A 15,471-nucleotide genomic window follows, 5' to 3' on the forward strand; every position below is an offset into this window, starting at 1 on the left:
TGGCAGTGCGGACAGATGGTTGGTCCAGCTCAGACGCACAAGGAGAAGCCCCAGCAGAACGGATGAATCATCATTCCACCAACTGTTCCTCTCCGCACGTCCTCAGGATTCAGCTCACTCGCTCTTTGTTTGGACCAAAACGTTGCATCACGAGGAAGAATCACTCTCAGCAGCATAGCTGTGATGTTAAACCACGAGACGGGACTGCAGGTCTGCAGACGCTGGAGGGGTCTCTAATGTCAAACAAAGCTCAGGGGGTAATAATACACTCGAACTGTAAATCATTTACATCATAAACTGAGAGGAAACAGCTGCATGGCCCAAAGTTATGTTAAGAAATTAGTAAGAAAAAACGACTTCTTTTTCAGCTCCTTCCCATCTGCTGAGGCAAGCTGAGATAACATGATGGTGTATTAGTGGAAGTTGAGGTCAAAAATGAATAAAAATACCATATGTTGAGGTTGACCTTGAAGCTTGAGAGGCGCCTTGTGGTTACAGAGGACTTTACATCTGTACGGTCGGATTAAGACTAGGCTGCATCTATGGCGTTGAATCAACACCAAATGTATATATAATCAAAACTCAAAATATGAAAATCAAAATCCAAAATCTGTGAATCAATAAAACAAATCTTCTTTCAGGGTTCTACTTTTCTTTTCTGTCCATCAGCCCGAAGACCATCGCCGTTTTTGAACCGTATTTCTCAGATGTGCCTTTTACTTGCGTCAACATCACTTGTCATGGAGAACCAGCAAGCCCAGCTACGTTGTTTATGCCTGGCCCTTCTTTATTCATCATATATAAATTTATCAATGATATCAACTTATCTCTGTCAAGGCCCGAATCATTCAGTAGCCAATGAGCTACTAGATCTCAGCTAAGGCCCGCCCCCCGTTTTAGATTGACAGCGCAACTGAAAAAGACGGTCTAGAAACAGACAGGGTTTTACAATTAGATTAGATTAGATTAGTTTTGTGCTTTATTCATCCCCCAGTAGGGGAATTTGCTTTGAGTAGCAGCAGTACACACTGTACAGATGGAGAGAAAACTTTTATCCAAAAAGATGATTATGCTCTTACTCAGAGATTTTCATTTTTTGTTTACAGATTTATACAGATTTAGTGTTGAATAAACGCTGCATGTTTTCACTTACAAGGTTGGATCTGCAGTTTCTTTGGTTAACTAAAAGAAAAGTTGTTTTTCTCCACTGCTTCTCAGGTATAAAGGGCTGTTTCTAGCTTTTTGAGGGACCTGTGCAGATGCATTGTGTTTTTTTTTTTTTTTTTTGGGGGGGGGGGGGGGCTATTTCAGTAGAAAATAACTAACAAGTGGTGGGGGAGTGGGGGAGATCCAGCCACCCATCATTAACCCAGGAAAGAAACACTCATACATCTTGGCTTTGCTCAGAAAATAATTTTGTGACTTTATAACTCAGAAACGTGAAAGAAAAAAAAAACAATTAATTACAATATACTGTAGGTTCCTAATTTTCAGAAAAAAAACATGTATAAACATGGATAATAGAAGAAAATCATTTCTAGTCACCATAATCCCTCTCGTACACTGATTAATTTTTCACATGAAGCCAGGCATGCACAAATATACACCAATATATACAAATATATACATTTCTTTTTATCAGCAAGTCTGTTGTTTTGGTATCTGAAGGTAGTTTGTTATCAATGAATGAGTAAATTACTGCTAACGATGGGTAGCCATGGCGATTAACCTTTGCAAAGGTTAATTTCCACGTTTCGTAGCTGGAACGAGCTCAACTCCATGTGACTGATTCTGACTTTCAACTTCTGAGGTAAATGGTGATCATGAGGACGACCCAGACGCCAACACTCTGCTGGCTCCAAGCCAAGGATCAAGAGTCGTTATTGTCATACATTATGTGTCAACTCACCTTTTCACAGTTAAGCATGTAAAAACAAATGAAGAGGTACAATATACAGTTTAATATGATTAAAAAAGATAAGATAAAACATGATAAAAAATTTGATTAAAATGAGACAGATGCAAATCTGCGGTGTGGAAGAGGTGGGGCTGAGAGAAGAGAGAAGGGATGAGAGTGGGAGCCTGACATCAGCCGATGAGAAAGCATGTGGGTAGAAACGGTCTCTGCCAACCTGGAAGCAACACCAACTGCAGTTCATTAACTGACCACTAGGGGGCTGCTCCAACCGCGAGTCAATCTCCACTGACCTCCATGTTTAAATGACCAGCTTTGCACATATTTTCAGGCTGGTTAAAAAAAACTGATTGGTCTCCCCATCACATCCAAGACCACTGTGGGGGAAGAGGAGTAAGGCTTTTTTTTCTGTAACATGTGAACAGGTGAATTTATATAAAGTGAAACATTTATTTATAATATGGAGTATGTATGTTTGATTGGCAGTTGGCTTAGCCAATGGTTAGCCATCATCACTTCCTCATCATGGAACATTTTCATGTTGTAATCCAAACACAGCGGCCATTTCTAATTTTGACCCTGAAACCACATCTGAAACCCTGCAAATGTCCAGTAATTTTACAGTCCATGTTTTGGCCGAGCTTGCCCCCCGCAGTGGTTACTTTTATAAAGTGGTACCCTCAGTTTCAAATTGATTAAAAAAAATATATTTTCTGTTGTTTCCCATCATATGTTCTGAGTCCTGCTTCCCCTCTCAGTGCCAATGTTCTGCTAATCCATGCTACCTGCATGCTATTTTGTGGTTCACGCGCAGTCGATTTTCAAAGTTTGATTGGCACGTCCATGATTTCTTGCATGATGTAAAATTGATAATATGGGATGTTGAGTATTTGATCCTTCAAAATACACTACCCATGACATGAATTGCATTACACTTTGTGAACATTATACGATAAAGAGAGAAAAAAAAAACAATTCTATTGCTTTATTTAACCAGGCAGGTCATTAAGAACATTCTTATTTACAATAACGGCCTGGCAAGCGACAAGGACCACTTGGGGGAAAGGAAGTTGGCTAGGGCAGTGGTCCTCAACCTTTTTTCAGTGATGTACCCCCTGTGAAATATGTTTTCAGCCAAGTACCCCCTAACCAGCGCAAAGCACTTTTGGTTGTAAAAAAAAGACCTAAAACAGAGTATGTGCCATCAGTAACTGATTTATTAAACATAAAAATATTGCTGCTATGCTTCAACCACGACTCCATCGTTGGTCCAAGTGATTGACAGGTGAAGCCAGGTGGCATTTGACAGGTTAGGTGGAACCATCCTGGTGTGGGGGATACTCTGCGGTTTTAGGATAATAAGTTGAATAGCCTACTCCTGAAGATAACATTCATTTTATGAATTTAGACTTATATTTTCCTCAATTATTTATGAAATAATTATTTTTAAAGGATTTTTGCATGGATGCTACTTTTTAAATATATGTATATTTTAAAATCTCACGTACCCCCTGGGGTACGCGTACCCCCATTTGAGAACCACTGGGCTAGGGAGTAAAACACAGTAAAATTGTAGCTCTACAAAGGTAGAAAACCATTAGGTAGCATTTTTTTGGCAAAAGCAGCAGAAACTGGCATCACACCAACACATGACTGAGCGGCCCAGCATCTGCCTCTGCATCTCTGCATCTCTGCATACCTCCTAACGTGCAGTCATGTTTCCCCCCACGCCAGGTAGTTCCTGTCAGTCACGGCCCACGGGGTGCTGTGATTGGCTGTCCGGGGCCCCCGCGGCTCCCGGGGCCCCTCCCCCCCGCCGGAGCCCTGCCCGCGCCGCGTTGCGCCGCTGCGCCGCGCTGGCTGGCTGCAGTGATCCGGAGGATCCGTGCGCTCTTTGGATGCGCTGCTGAAGTTGCAGGCAGGAGAAACAGCGAGGACACCCACACACTTCCACACGCTCACCTGTAGCGCGAGGCGTCGGGGACGGAGTTTGTGCCATTTAAACTGAGGGGGACCAAAAGCATACCCAACAGTATGCGGTGCAGTTATGGCAGGCAAGGGTAACACCGCCGCGAGGACGCTGGAGGATCTAACGCTCGACTCCGGTTATGGTGGAGCCGCGGACTCGGTCCGCTCGTCTAGCGTGTCGCTGTGCTGCTCCGACGCGCACCAGTCCTCCTTCGCGCATGGGGGCAACTGCTGGCATCTGACGGAGTCCATGCACAGCAGACACAACAGTTTGGATACGGTCAACACCGTCCTGGCGGAGGACGCGGAGAGCCTGGATCAGTGCGCGGGCCAGTGCGCCAAGCTGCCCGAGCTGGAGGACGCGCCGTGGAGCCTCGGCGAGGTGGAGGGCGCCCTGAGGAAGGACGGGGAGCTGAATGTGGGGGGCACTGGCAGCAACCCTCCTCCTCCGCCTCCTCCGGAGGTGCTGGCGAGGCTGTCCGCGCTGCTCAGCCGCGCGCTGGTGCGGGTGGCCCGGGAGGCGCAGCGGCTCAGCCTGCGCTACGGCCGCTGCTCCAAGCACGAGGTGCAGAGCGCCGTGCGCCTGGTGCTGTCCTGGACCGTGTCCGTCAACTGCATCGCGGCGGCGCTCGGCGCGCTCTCCCTCTACAACATGAGCACCGGCGACAAGTTCAGCAGCCGCGGCAAGTCGGCGCGCTGCGGGCTCGTGTTCTCCGTGGGCAAGTTCTTCAGGTGGATGGCGGACAGCCGGGTGGCCGTCCGGGTGCACGAGCACGCCGCCATCTACCTGACCGCCTGCATGGAGAGCCTGGCGCGGGAGGTGTTCGGCCGCGTGCTGCGCAGCGCGCTGCTGGAGCGGGACGACGGCGTGCCCAAGTTCACGCTGGAGACCGTGGAGCAGGCGATCAACAACGACTCGGAGATCTGGGGGCTCCTGCAGCCGCACCAGCACCTCATCTGTGGCAAGAATTCAAGCGGTAAGACGACAAGCTCAAGAAAATACATGTAAAGGATGGGACACTTTTCGTCTCCTTGGTGATGATGAGAGATTTTTGTCAGCTCCCAGTTTCAGTGAGTGAAAATGATGGGTAGTTAAAATAAATGAATGAGCTCTCATCTCCAGTGGATGCTTTAAACATGGCAAATCAGTGTCATAAAAACTAACACTTTTTTGTTCCTGAGAACATTTATTTAGCTCTTTGAAGGATGTTGTCACTTCTCCATCCCGTTTTCTTCATTCATCTTCACATCTTCATTCCCCTTCTGCATTCCTTAAACCTCTGCTTGGACAAAGCTGTAATGTCATCTTTAAAGAGGCACAAGCTCAGTCACGGGGGTGGAATGGAGTAAATGCATCAATCATTTTTATATTAAAAAGGGAGGTTTTGTGGAATGTATTTGTAATATTATGAACAAATATGCTTATAACTCCTCAGGAACATTTTTCAACTTTTGAAAATGACATCAAAGGTTATAATATGTGTCCTTCAATGTACTTCCATTGTGGAGCCGTATTTGAGTGAACATGCCCCATACCTGCAGTGCAGCCTTACAGACTGGAAAAGTGATGACTGTGAACTAGATAATTATCTCAATCTACAGTTTCTTGAGTATCTATTACCTTCATCTTAAACCTCAAGGTATCTCCAGAGCCCTGGAGCCACAACAGTCATATAAGGTAGTTATGGCTGAGAAAGATCAAACACACTCCGTCTTCTGCTGCCGTGAGCTATTGTGTTCTCACACTGTTGTTACAGGCGCGAATGTAAATGAGTGTTTTTGACAGCTTGAGTTGGTGTGTGAGGCGATGATTTTTTTTATTTTTGTGTTAAAAAAAGCAGGATTTTTGTGTTTGTATTGTGTTCCGGCCTCCTGGATAATGCTGCGGTGTCACTCCAGAAGGTGTAAGCTGTCAGTGTGGGCTGGCCCTCTCATCCAAAGCCCTGAATGAGTTGGCTGAAAGCATAAAGCAGAAGGGGACTTAAAATGCTGTTCTGTCACAGAGGGCCAAAAAAGGAAACGCGATATTGAACAAAAAGCGAAAGAAAAAGCAATCACGTTGTAACTCTTTCTGCTGCTTGATGGTTTTCTCCAGGAAGCTTCTCCTGCAGATCTGTCTTGCCGATGATTCCCTCGCAACAGCAGCGAGGAAAGGCTTGTTCTCAGGGCAATCTGAGGAAAAATGGATTGGAAATTGCTCTCGTAGTGATCATGATGGGATCTGAAGCCCAGGCTCATGGACGCAGGATTTTCCAAGATACTTGATATAAACTCTAAGCCTTGGTTACATGGCGCCTGCATGATAAACAACCTTAAATCAGGCAAAGTTGCAGCCGTGTAGCATGAAAATGAAATAAATATAAGGAAACTGTGATTGAAGACACCATGAACCCAAGATAGTTCATGTTTTCTTTGTTTTTCCATTCACTCTGTACGTACGCAGACTTCTCCCCCCATTTTATATCCACAACACATTGAAGTAGAAACAACAAAGCTTTTAGCAGTTTGTGATGCTTCCATTCCTTCTCACAACTCTTACAAGGGGTTCTAGTTTCCAGGAAACCAAGCTATAGTTGCTTAGTTGCTTTATTTTCACATTCTTCAGGCAAACACATCAAGTGTTTCTGGGAATATTACGAAGGAATGGCGATATCTTGACTCATGAATCTTAAGTATGCATCTTGCAAAGCGTAGAAATGTAAAACAGCCGGTCAGTCAGAGCATCGACGATTCTGGATTTTTCCTACAACAGATATCAAACATTTTCAGGTTTTCCTTTTCTTGGTTGTTGAAGATGTTTCTTGAAGATGAAAGGTTTTGTGGATTCCCTCTGCTTGGAGAGAAAGAGAGAGAGAGAGAGAGCCGTCTTTGAGAGGTCCAGTTGCTTTGATTGAGGCCTTTGGGAATGATCTGGATGACTGAGCGGCGAAACCAGTGTATTTTTGGATTTTGCACTATTGATTGATCATTTTTGTAGACTTAAGGAATGAAATGACTCCAGCATGCTTGTGTGGACCCAATCTGGATTGAAAGTGTGTGATTTGGGTGCACAGTGGGCTTGAAACGGCTTGGCTTGGGTCCCCTCTGGTGGTCATAGATCTCAGAAGGGGCCAAACACAGTAGAAACAGGTTTGGGCTAAGACTTGGGCCAGTTGAGACGGTTCCATATAGTTTCAGTAGAATATGCCTGACTTTAGAAAATAAACCAGTTGGACCTCACATGGGGAAACAACGCATAACGACCACCTTGGATTCACTCTGGAAAGAGAGGTAGAGAGTAAAAAGACCACATCTCGACTTATCAGGCCTACTTTCCCATCAGTTGACTGATCCAGAGTTGACTCTCAGTTGACTGATCCAGAGTTGACTCTCATTCCTCCGTCTCCTCATGTTACAGTGACACCATTGTCTTTGTATTGAAAATAAATGTGAGAAGTGGCGGGATGCAGAGCCAGCGAGCATCCCCCTCCGCTCCCTCTTCCGCGTGGACGCATCCCTTTCCTGATGGTGCAGAGGAGGCTGCGATTTGCATTCGCACACAAAACAGCACCACTCCGTGACAGCAAGGATGGAATTTAAAAAAAAAGAGAAAGACACAATGGTTTACAAAGTACTTCTCTCCTCTTTCCCAAAGCGATCATTTAAACTAAACATTTCAGGAGGACACATTCTTTACTTGGCCGTGCTACACGTCTGGCCTCCCGAACAGAAGATCCATTATAATTCTGTTCTCAAACCTGCAGCTGAATAATAACCATGACGGATGAGCCCAGCATGTACCCAGATGTCTGTAATTCCCTTTTTTTTTTTTTGTAGTTTTAGTGAAAGGAATGAGACCAATTAGCTGAAGGTGGTGCAGGGAGCCGGGTGGATGTTCTTTGTTTCAGAAACGTGGTGTCATGCCTGCAATTCCACCTGAGGAACAAATGTCGTGCGGCATATAATGATCCAATCCACATTATTCTGCGCTCCCACTGACCACACCTGACTACCTCTTTGCTTTGACTAATGAGCAGCATGAAAGTGAAACCTTTTTACTTGGCAGCCTTTGTGTCGAGTGACACGCGCAGCTCTCCACTGTCCTGAATATCCTGAGCATTGAGATACGCCTCAAACGGCTGCAGATAATGACAACTCTCCTTTTGTACTGCCTTTTCTTTGCATTCTTACTCATATCTGTCCCGAGGCTGTTGCTGAGACTGTCACACCTACGATGCAGTTAACTGAAGTGGGCGGAGGAATTGATGAAAGAGAGATGGAGACGAGCAGCAGGGCAGATGCACGTCCATAAACAGCCGGGAGTGTGGTGGTGTCTCCTGTTTTCACATCTGTGCACTCCTCCGTACTGCACAGTGAGCTTGCAGGAGGGGTTTCCTCACTGTCCTCACTCATACATTTGGGGTGATAAAAATAAGCCTACAGGTGGAACAGGCGAGGAGGTGCGGGCTCTATGTGTGATCATTTTGTACCAATGGTGCTGCTTTGTCTTCATTGTTGTCTCCTCACTGAATATTTGCAGCTTCTCTTGCTTCGAAGGGTTCATCAGCCCTTTCTGATGTATCTCTGAGTAACTGGCACATGTCATGGGGCAGATTGCTCACCGATTCACATCTGATCAAAAGTTTTTCTGGCCAAAAAATCTGTCTCAAACTTGTGTGAGGGCAGTCTAAGAAGTGGACGGAGCTGTTTATGCCGCCATAACTTGATACGGCCGTAAGCTGCTTCCACACTGGCTTCATCTTTAACATCTCATATCTCAACATCCACCAATATACAGTTTATTTTTTATTATTTATATATTTTGTTTTCTGTAGTCCTTTGGGTCTTTATGAGGAACTGAACTGGGGATATTTTTTTTTTAACAAACCTGTTTGAATAAGGATTGAAACGTGAAGATGTGCATGGTTATGCGTGGCTTTCCCTTTTAGTGGATTAAGATGTGCGCTACGGGATCTCACTCAGTGTCCTAAAGCATTGCATATTCCTGCAAAAGTCCTGATCGCAACAGCCATATGTTAATCTACAGGCTTTAGAACACAATCAGTGACATCGCTGCATCTTTCCTGGGTTTGATACTCTTCCTATACACAGGCATTTCCACCGGTACAGAACGTACTAAGCAAATTGCAATGGAAAGCTTTTTTAAATTGTTTTTGTAACTGAGACATCGTCTTCCACTAGTGTCTGCATTTGCCTACAAGCAATGAGCCATTGGCTTTTACTTCACTATGGCAACCTCCATTTGGCCTCAGCATCGTGATCTTCTCGCCACTGCTGCCTGCACCAATTCATAAATAGTGCATGTGTCTGCTGGTGGGCTCAAACGACCATAGATGTTTGTTTGTCACAACCTTTTAAAGTTGCTTGAGGAGTTTTTAATCAGTGTAACTCCAAACCTCCCAAATGTCCACTATATGAACACGGGAAGAGTCCTCCAGCTATGGAATGATATTATTAAACCTCCTGAGTTGTATGTCTGGGTACTTGTTAAAGAAACACATTTATGCTCTCTGAATTGGTCCTCTGAGGGAAATATCTGACTTTTTCAGAAGCTATGAACTCAGCTATTCTTAGCTGCTTGTTGTCAGCTGTGTTTGTCTGCTGTTTGTTGCTCAGCAGATTACAGTATGTAAAATACTGTTTTTGTCCTTCTTATGAATACCGCCGGAAAAGTGGCATATAGAACCAAAACAAACCGGGGAGCCGAAGGACTGAGCTGAGACTTGCTGAAAAAGTAAAGCCTGAGAGCAAATGCATCTTTTAAGTCTCTGTATTTTTCACAACAAACAGTAGCTTCTACATCAGTTTTGCAAAATAGAAATTATAACCACTGCTCCCACACGCTTGTTGGGAAGCTCTCAGATGTCTGTGCACGGTCGTTGCAGCCAAGAAATGAAAGAGAAGTTCTCAAAGTGAAGCTGCACCTGAGCAAAATGTAGGTGTTTCATTTTAGTGTCTAACACATGGAGCATGGATATAATTTGTGACTTTAAATGAACAGTTTGGATTCATTTGAAGGCGTATGGTTTTACTTCAGGAAGTGTCAACCAGCTCTCCAAAGTAACTTTGGACTCCTGTCCCGATTGTCATGCGTGTCAGCTGCGTATCGCTTCACGGCGTCATGTCACACATCAGCCACAAGGGAGCCGGCTCACAGAGCTACAGTGGACATCGTGGCAGAGGCGTAACCTGCAGACACGATACCGTTGTCACTCTGTAACTATGCCATCAACCTCTAGGTGGCACTGTAAAAGCATGTTCTACGTGAGTTGGAGTTAATGATAGTTGAGAAACAGTAGTTTTTACTGACATTACAGCAAGCTATCTTTCTGTCGGGATTGAAAACGACGAACAAGAAGCAGGGACTACGAAGAAAGACATGCAGTGCTACCAAACAGGCCAGTCACATTCGTGGTTGTATGCTTCAATCTGAGGTGCAGTTACATTTCTAAGGATTTGCACGCCAGGCTACCGGTATGTTGGAAGTTACGACATCGCCAGTTTGACTCAGACACATAAATCACTCATAAGAGACTCAATAAAGTGAAGATGGAAGCGTAAACGGGAGAGCGACAAGAAAACGAAAGGAAAGCTTTGAAAGTGTTTTAAAGTGACTTAACCTCCGTGCCTGAAGAGGGAACCTCTGAGCTAAAAATCACAAAAGTCCCTTCGTAATGCTGTAAGTTTTTCAACTCCAAATTTTAAAGATGAACATGTAAACATATAGAAATGGATTTTGAAATTGTTTAATAGTAATGATGACGGAAGCGTTTTATAAGTATGGGATCTAAGGCTATTACCTCACCGCTTGTTATATGGTCAGGCATCTTTATCATCATGAAGCTTCTCCTTAGCCACTCGTCTGCCCTCCTCCTCCTGCCTGTCACTCTGACCCTCATCAATGTGCACCTGCTCCTCCACGTCCGTCCAGCTGCTCTTCAACACCTGCCGTCCGTTGCTGACAACTGTTGGAACTGCTGATGCTGTAAAAGTTACTGCAGCATAACCTACGACAGACAGGTCTGAGATTTTTACACATTTGGCTCAAAACGTTCATGTTTTCTTTCCTGCCTGTCGCAGTTACACATTGTTAAGGTGTTCTGGTACTTAAAACGAAAGATGATTTCAATTGAAGGTCATTATACATGCACACAGACGTACACAGGTTTTAAGTATGTGCAATTAGGCAATCACATAATGACAAGGAAGAAAGACATCAGCAGTGCTCTTACATTTATGTGGCTGCCAATCAAATGGATAGGGTTATGAACCATCCCCAAGACCATCGTTCTGCAGACGGACAGATCATTCACCAGTGTAAAACATTAAATACAAGATGCCAATCTTCCATGGAGAGGATGTCCTAGCAAGCATTCTCCAAAGTAGACCGTGCAATGCTCAGAAATTTTGAAAAAAACAAAAAACAATCTACATGTAAGTTGAAGCTTATGAGTCTATAATTAGAAAAAGCCTAAAAATGTTTGGTGTGTTTGGAAGGGTTGCCTGGAGAAATCCTGGTCTGTCTAAAAAGAAGACAGTGGCACAGTTTTGGTTTGCAAAGTTGCAAAGACTTTTGGAACAATGTTTTTTGGCCATAGTGAAAAATGCCATGACTGGTGATACCCAAACATAGCAAGCACAGTGATGGAAGTCTGATACCTGGGCTATTTTGCTGCCTCAGGACCAGGGCATGGACTTCCATAAGTCTTCTACAACCAAAACTATACCAGAGTCAAAAATTAGGCCATTTGTCCAAAGCTCAAAGCATGATCGAAATGTGGTTGTGAGAACCTCAGTACGGTGAGTAAACAATGTGATGAAAAATGGCCCCAAACTCCTCCACAGTGAAGTGAGAGACTGATAGCATCATGCACGAGACGATTCCTTCAACTTATTGTCGCTAAAGGCGGTTCTTTTGATTCACATGGTGTCCTTAGTTTGTTGTTGCTGTTTATCTGAGATACAATATTTTACAAGAAGGGCCTGGCAACTACCATTTGGTTGTAAAGAGGATCCACTTTTTGCAGTGGTAAATTTACAGCAAAGCATTAAACTGTGATTTTATTTATGAGCTTTTGAAATATTACATAGAAAGTGGCCCATTGTAAAAGCTTCATGGGAGACATATGAAGCGAACAGCTTGATCGTCAGCTTCCAAACCTACCGTGGTGGTGTCTAAATGTGGCGTTGTGAGTGACCTGATGTATCTGATTATGTTTGTCATTTGTCATGACCTTCATCAAGGAGCTTTTTTAACCTCCGCGGGTCAGATGACACAACATAATGGAGCCACGTAGATGGGCATAGTCAGCCCATTAAATTAGCAGCGTGGCGTCTGGCCTCCCGCTTCCTGCTCTCTCTGTCTTTCACACCATATTTTATTGTGCTTTCTGCTGAGGGTGGGCTCTCTGTTTGCATATTTGTTTTCCACTGTGATTTTTAATAAGCCCGGCTCATAACTGCACGAGTCTGGCAAACGCCTCTTGTTGTCCATTCTGTTATTATTTTCCCGGGGACTCGCAGATGAGCTGACAGATTGTTGTCTTTCTGCTGGAGTTGCGAGCACACTCGGCCCAGCAAGCTGGTTCAGATGAATTTCGATGTCATGGTAATTTCATCAAGCCAAAGGCTCTACTGACACCCCTGCCACTAGTTTCAACAATGATCAGTGATTGTGAAGTTATTTTGAGGCCAAGATGGGGTTTTATGAGCTGCATCCGTTTCTCGCCCCCCCCCCACCATAAAAATATTGATTTTAATTTCATATGCTACTGGATGATTTCACTGGAAGGGACCCCAAACACATGTATAACTCAACCGAGACTAGCCCTGAATGTTGTGGTTTCATTACTTCCGTGTCATTGGAGCGTGGCTCCACTTCCACTTTCAGAAAGTAGGGGAATGCACTAGACCAGCAGGAGAAAATATGAGAATCGCGTGAGGGATGAATGTATAATGTGGAGAGGGAGTCAAGTGCAGGAGGACGAGCCAGACTGGTGTGTCAGCTGGAAGACGTGGTGCTGAGACGGCTTTGGCGCAGGGCCTTCAGAGATAAAATTACCACGCAGCCCTGTTTAATTAACATTTATCTGGTGGTCATTAAGATTAAGAATTAGCAACGGGAAACACAAGGAAGCTGGGGAGAACAAAGATGATAATTCCTCTCATTCACGCTTAATACCTATTGCTTGAAAGTCCACATTGGCATGGTTGATTTAATCTGTCTGTGTAGGCGAGATAAAATGTCTACTCGATACTTTGTGGTACTACTATGTCTTTGCCATGATTTTTTGTTATTGATTTTATTCCATGACTTTTCCTTATATTCATTTATTTACTTGTTGGCACTTGTCGAGAAGACTTCATTAAACACACAACGTGGCATACAGTCAAGAGTTCAGAATTAATTTCAGGAGAAAAGGGCAATGAAAGTCAAATATGTACCACTTGAAAGGACAAATAATAGAATGCCATTGTAAAAACTATTTGAGAGAACAGGAATGAGTCAAACGAGGATCCAAAGATCCTTGACTAGAATGAGCTGCATACTAACAAGCAACCAGTTGGAAATTAATTCTACCTATTTGTAGGAACTCAAAGGTTAAAAGAAATCCATTAATATTGGTAATTGGGTCTGAGCCACATAAAGAGTTGTGGCAATTTAGCAGTTATGTAAGACCGGCTGACAGTGACTGATTTAATTCCCAATTTTAATAATAATCAGAATGACATCTAATTGCACATGTTTATGACAATCATTTTATGAAGCTGATTTTGAATTGCAGCACTAATGCAGCAACTAATCATGCATGTGTTAAAGCGTGCTGGATAGCAAGCAAGTAAATGTTTAAATAACAAGATGTGTGCTCTGTCATTGTCTCGCTGTACAAATAAACATAGCGATGCAAAGTGAGTCCTTCCAGATTTGTGATGCCTTCCCAAAATGCAAGCAGAATGTGATGCAACTCATCATTCTACAGCGGCCTTGCTAGCCATGCTAGCTAACAGCGGTGTTAGCTGCCCCATATATGCATTAGCTTGCAGCTGTTTTAGTTAGCTATGCTACTTTGCTCTCTTCCTTGCTCTGTTAGCTATCAGCTGTGCTACTTAGCTACGCAATGCAACCCACAATGAGGTGGTAGGCTACTGAACTGTAATAGAAAACCACTGAGATCAAGGCGAGTCGAGTTGAAAACTATACTATGGAAAAGGGGCATTCGCTAGCTGTGCTAGTTAACGACCCTGTTAGCTGTATTAGCTACCAGCTGTTTTAGATAACTTTGTTACTTTGCTCCCCTGTTAGCAATCAGCTAGTTAGTGTGTTAGTGTGTTAGTTGCGTTAATTTGCTTTCTTCCTAACTGTTAGCTATCAGCCATGTTAGTTAGCCATGTTAGTTACTGTAGTTGTTCTAGATGTGATAGTTATTAGCTGTTTTTAGTAAGCAGTGCTACTTTTTTCCTCTGGTAGATGTCATCTAACACCTGTGTTAGCTGCTTCGATCTTTCTGTTGGCCAGTAGGCTATAGGCCTATTGTGTGTGTATATGTGCGTTATCTTGTTTTCTATTGTACAGTTTTTCATGCACAGGCAGTGAGTCAGCATAAAGTTTCATAGTCATAACTGCTGTTTAATGGATATTTAGTTAGAAAGCACAGGCTCTTTCTTCTCCATTTAGATAAGAAACACCAATCTGCAGGACAGTGATAAGATAGATCAGTCAATTTTTTCTTTTCATGGAAAAAGCTTATCGTAATCTTTCTTGCTGATTTTGTAGTATTTATAAAGAAAGCTAAATTGCCAAATGATAAGAAACTTAAGTTCTATAGATTTACAGTCTACTTGTGTTGTGGGTTTTTTATGCAATATATTTTTGAGTAAAGCTTGAATCACAGCTGTAATAAGGCAAGTGTTGACCACTTACAGACTACATGGATTTTGTCTTACTGTGTTTGTAGTCATGAGGAAAAAATCCATAAACATCAGGTCACACATACCTGTATGTGAAACATTTTCTCACTTTTAAGGTTGAAAGATTTACTGGTGTGTGTAATCAGCCCCATCTGTTGGCCTTTGGCCCTTGATATGAGGGTGAGATCTGCACAACATTCAGTCTGTTGGAATTAGTCATCTGTGTGTGATGGCAGTCGCACCTCGGTCTGCTGTAAAACAATAGTGCAATGCAAAGTGTCCTATTGTGAAATGAATCTTTGAAATCCGGAGATGCATAACGGTTCTTTGATGTTGAGACACCTTATGACAAAAGTCGTCAGAAGATGCTGCTTTATCTGATGTTTTCTGTCAACACTACAAAAAGTTAAATCTAGCTCTTTTATCCTTCAGGGATCATCTGAAGCGATGAACAGAACAAAAACCATCAACTTTAATTAGGAGCTTTGGAAGTTTACTTTTCAACACAGTTACTTCTGTTAATACATCTGAGGGGTTTCTGGGGTTAACTGTCTACTGTTAAATTCAGCCAAATTACAGAAGAAACATGGTTTCTCTTTCTTACTCAGACGGGGGTTGGTTAGTGAAAAACGCTGACTTTCACTTTTGATTTGACAGAATGGTCTGATTTTCACTTCTTC

At 43.4% G+C, this 15,471-nt stretch overlaps 1 protein-coding gene across 3 annotated transcripts in view; it reads left to right on the plus strand.

Moving 5' to 3' along the window:
• Nucleotides 1-3,914: 3,914 nt before the first annotated feature.
• LOC133423800 (ankyrin repeat and BTB/POZ domain-containing protein 3-A) overlaps nucleotides 3,915-15,471 on the plus strand; it is a 265,489-nt gene continuing 253,932 nt past the window's right edge. For all 3 annotated transcript variants that reach the window (XM_061714081.1, XM_061714082.1, XM_061714083.1), the window contains exon 1: nucleotides 3,915-4,860. In XM_061714081.1, the coding sequence (XP_061570065.1) occupies nucleotides 3,963-4,860 (898 nt within the window). In that variant the 5' untranslated portion in view covers nucleotides 3,915-3,962. The remainder of the gene's footprint in view (nucleotides 4,861-15,471) is intronic.

This window comes from Cololabis saira, chromosome 23 (assembly GCF_033807715.1).
Source record: "Cololabis saira isolate AMF1-May2022 chromosome 23, fColSai1.1, whole genome shotgun sequence".
Classification (NCBI taxonomy): domain Eukaryota; kingdom Metazoa; phylum Chordata; class Actinopteri; order Beloniformes; family Belonidae; genus Cololabis; species Cololabis saira.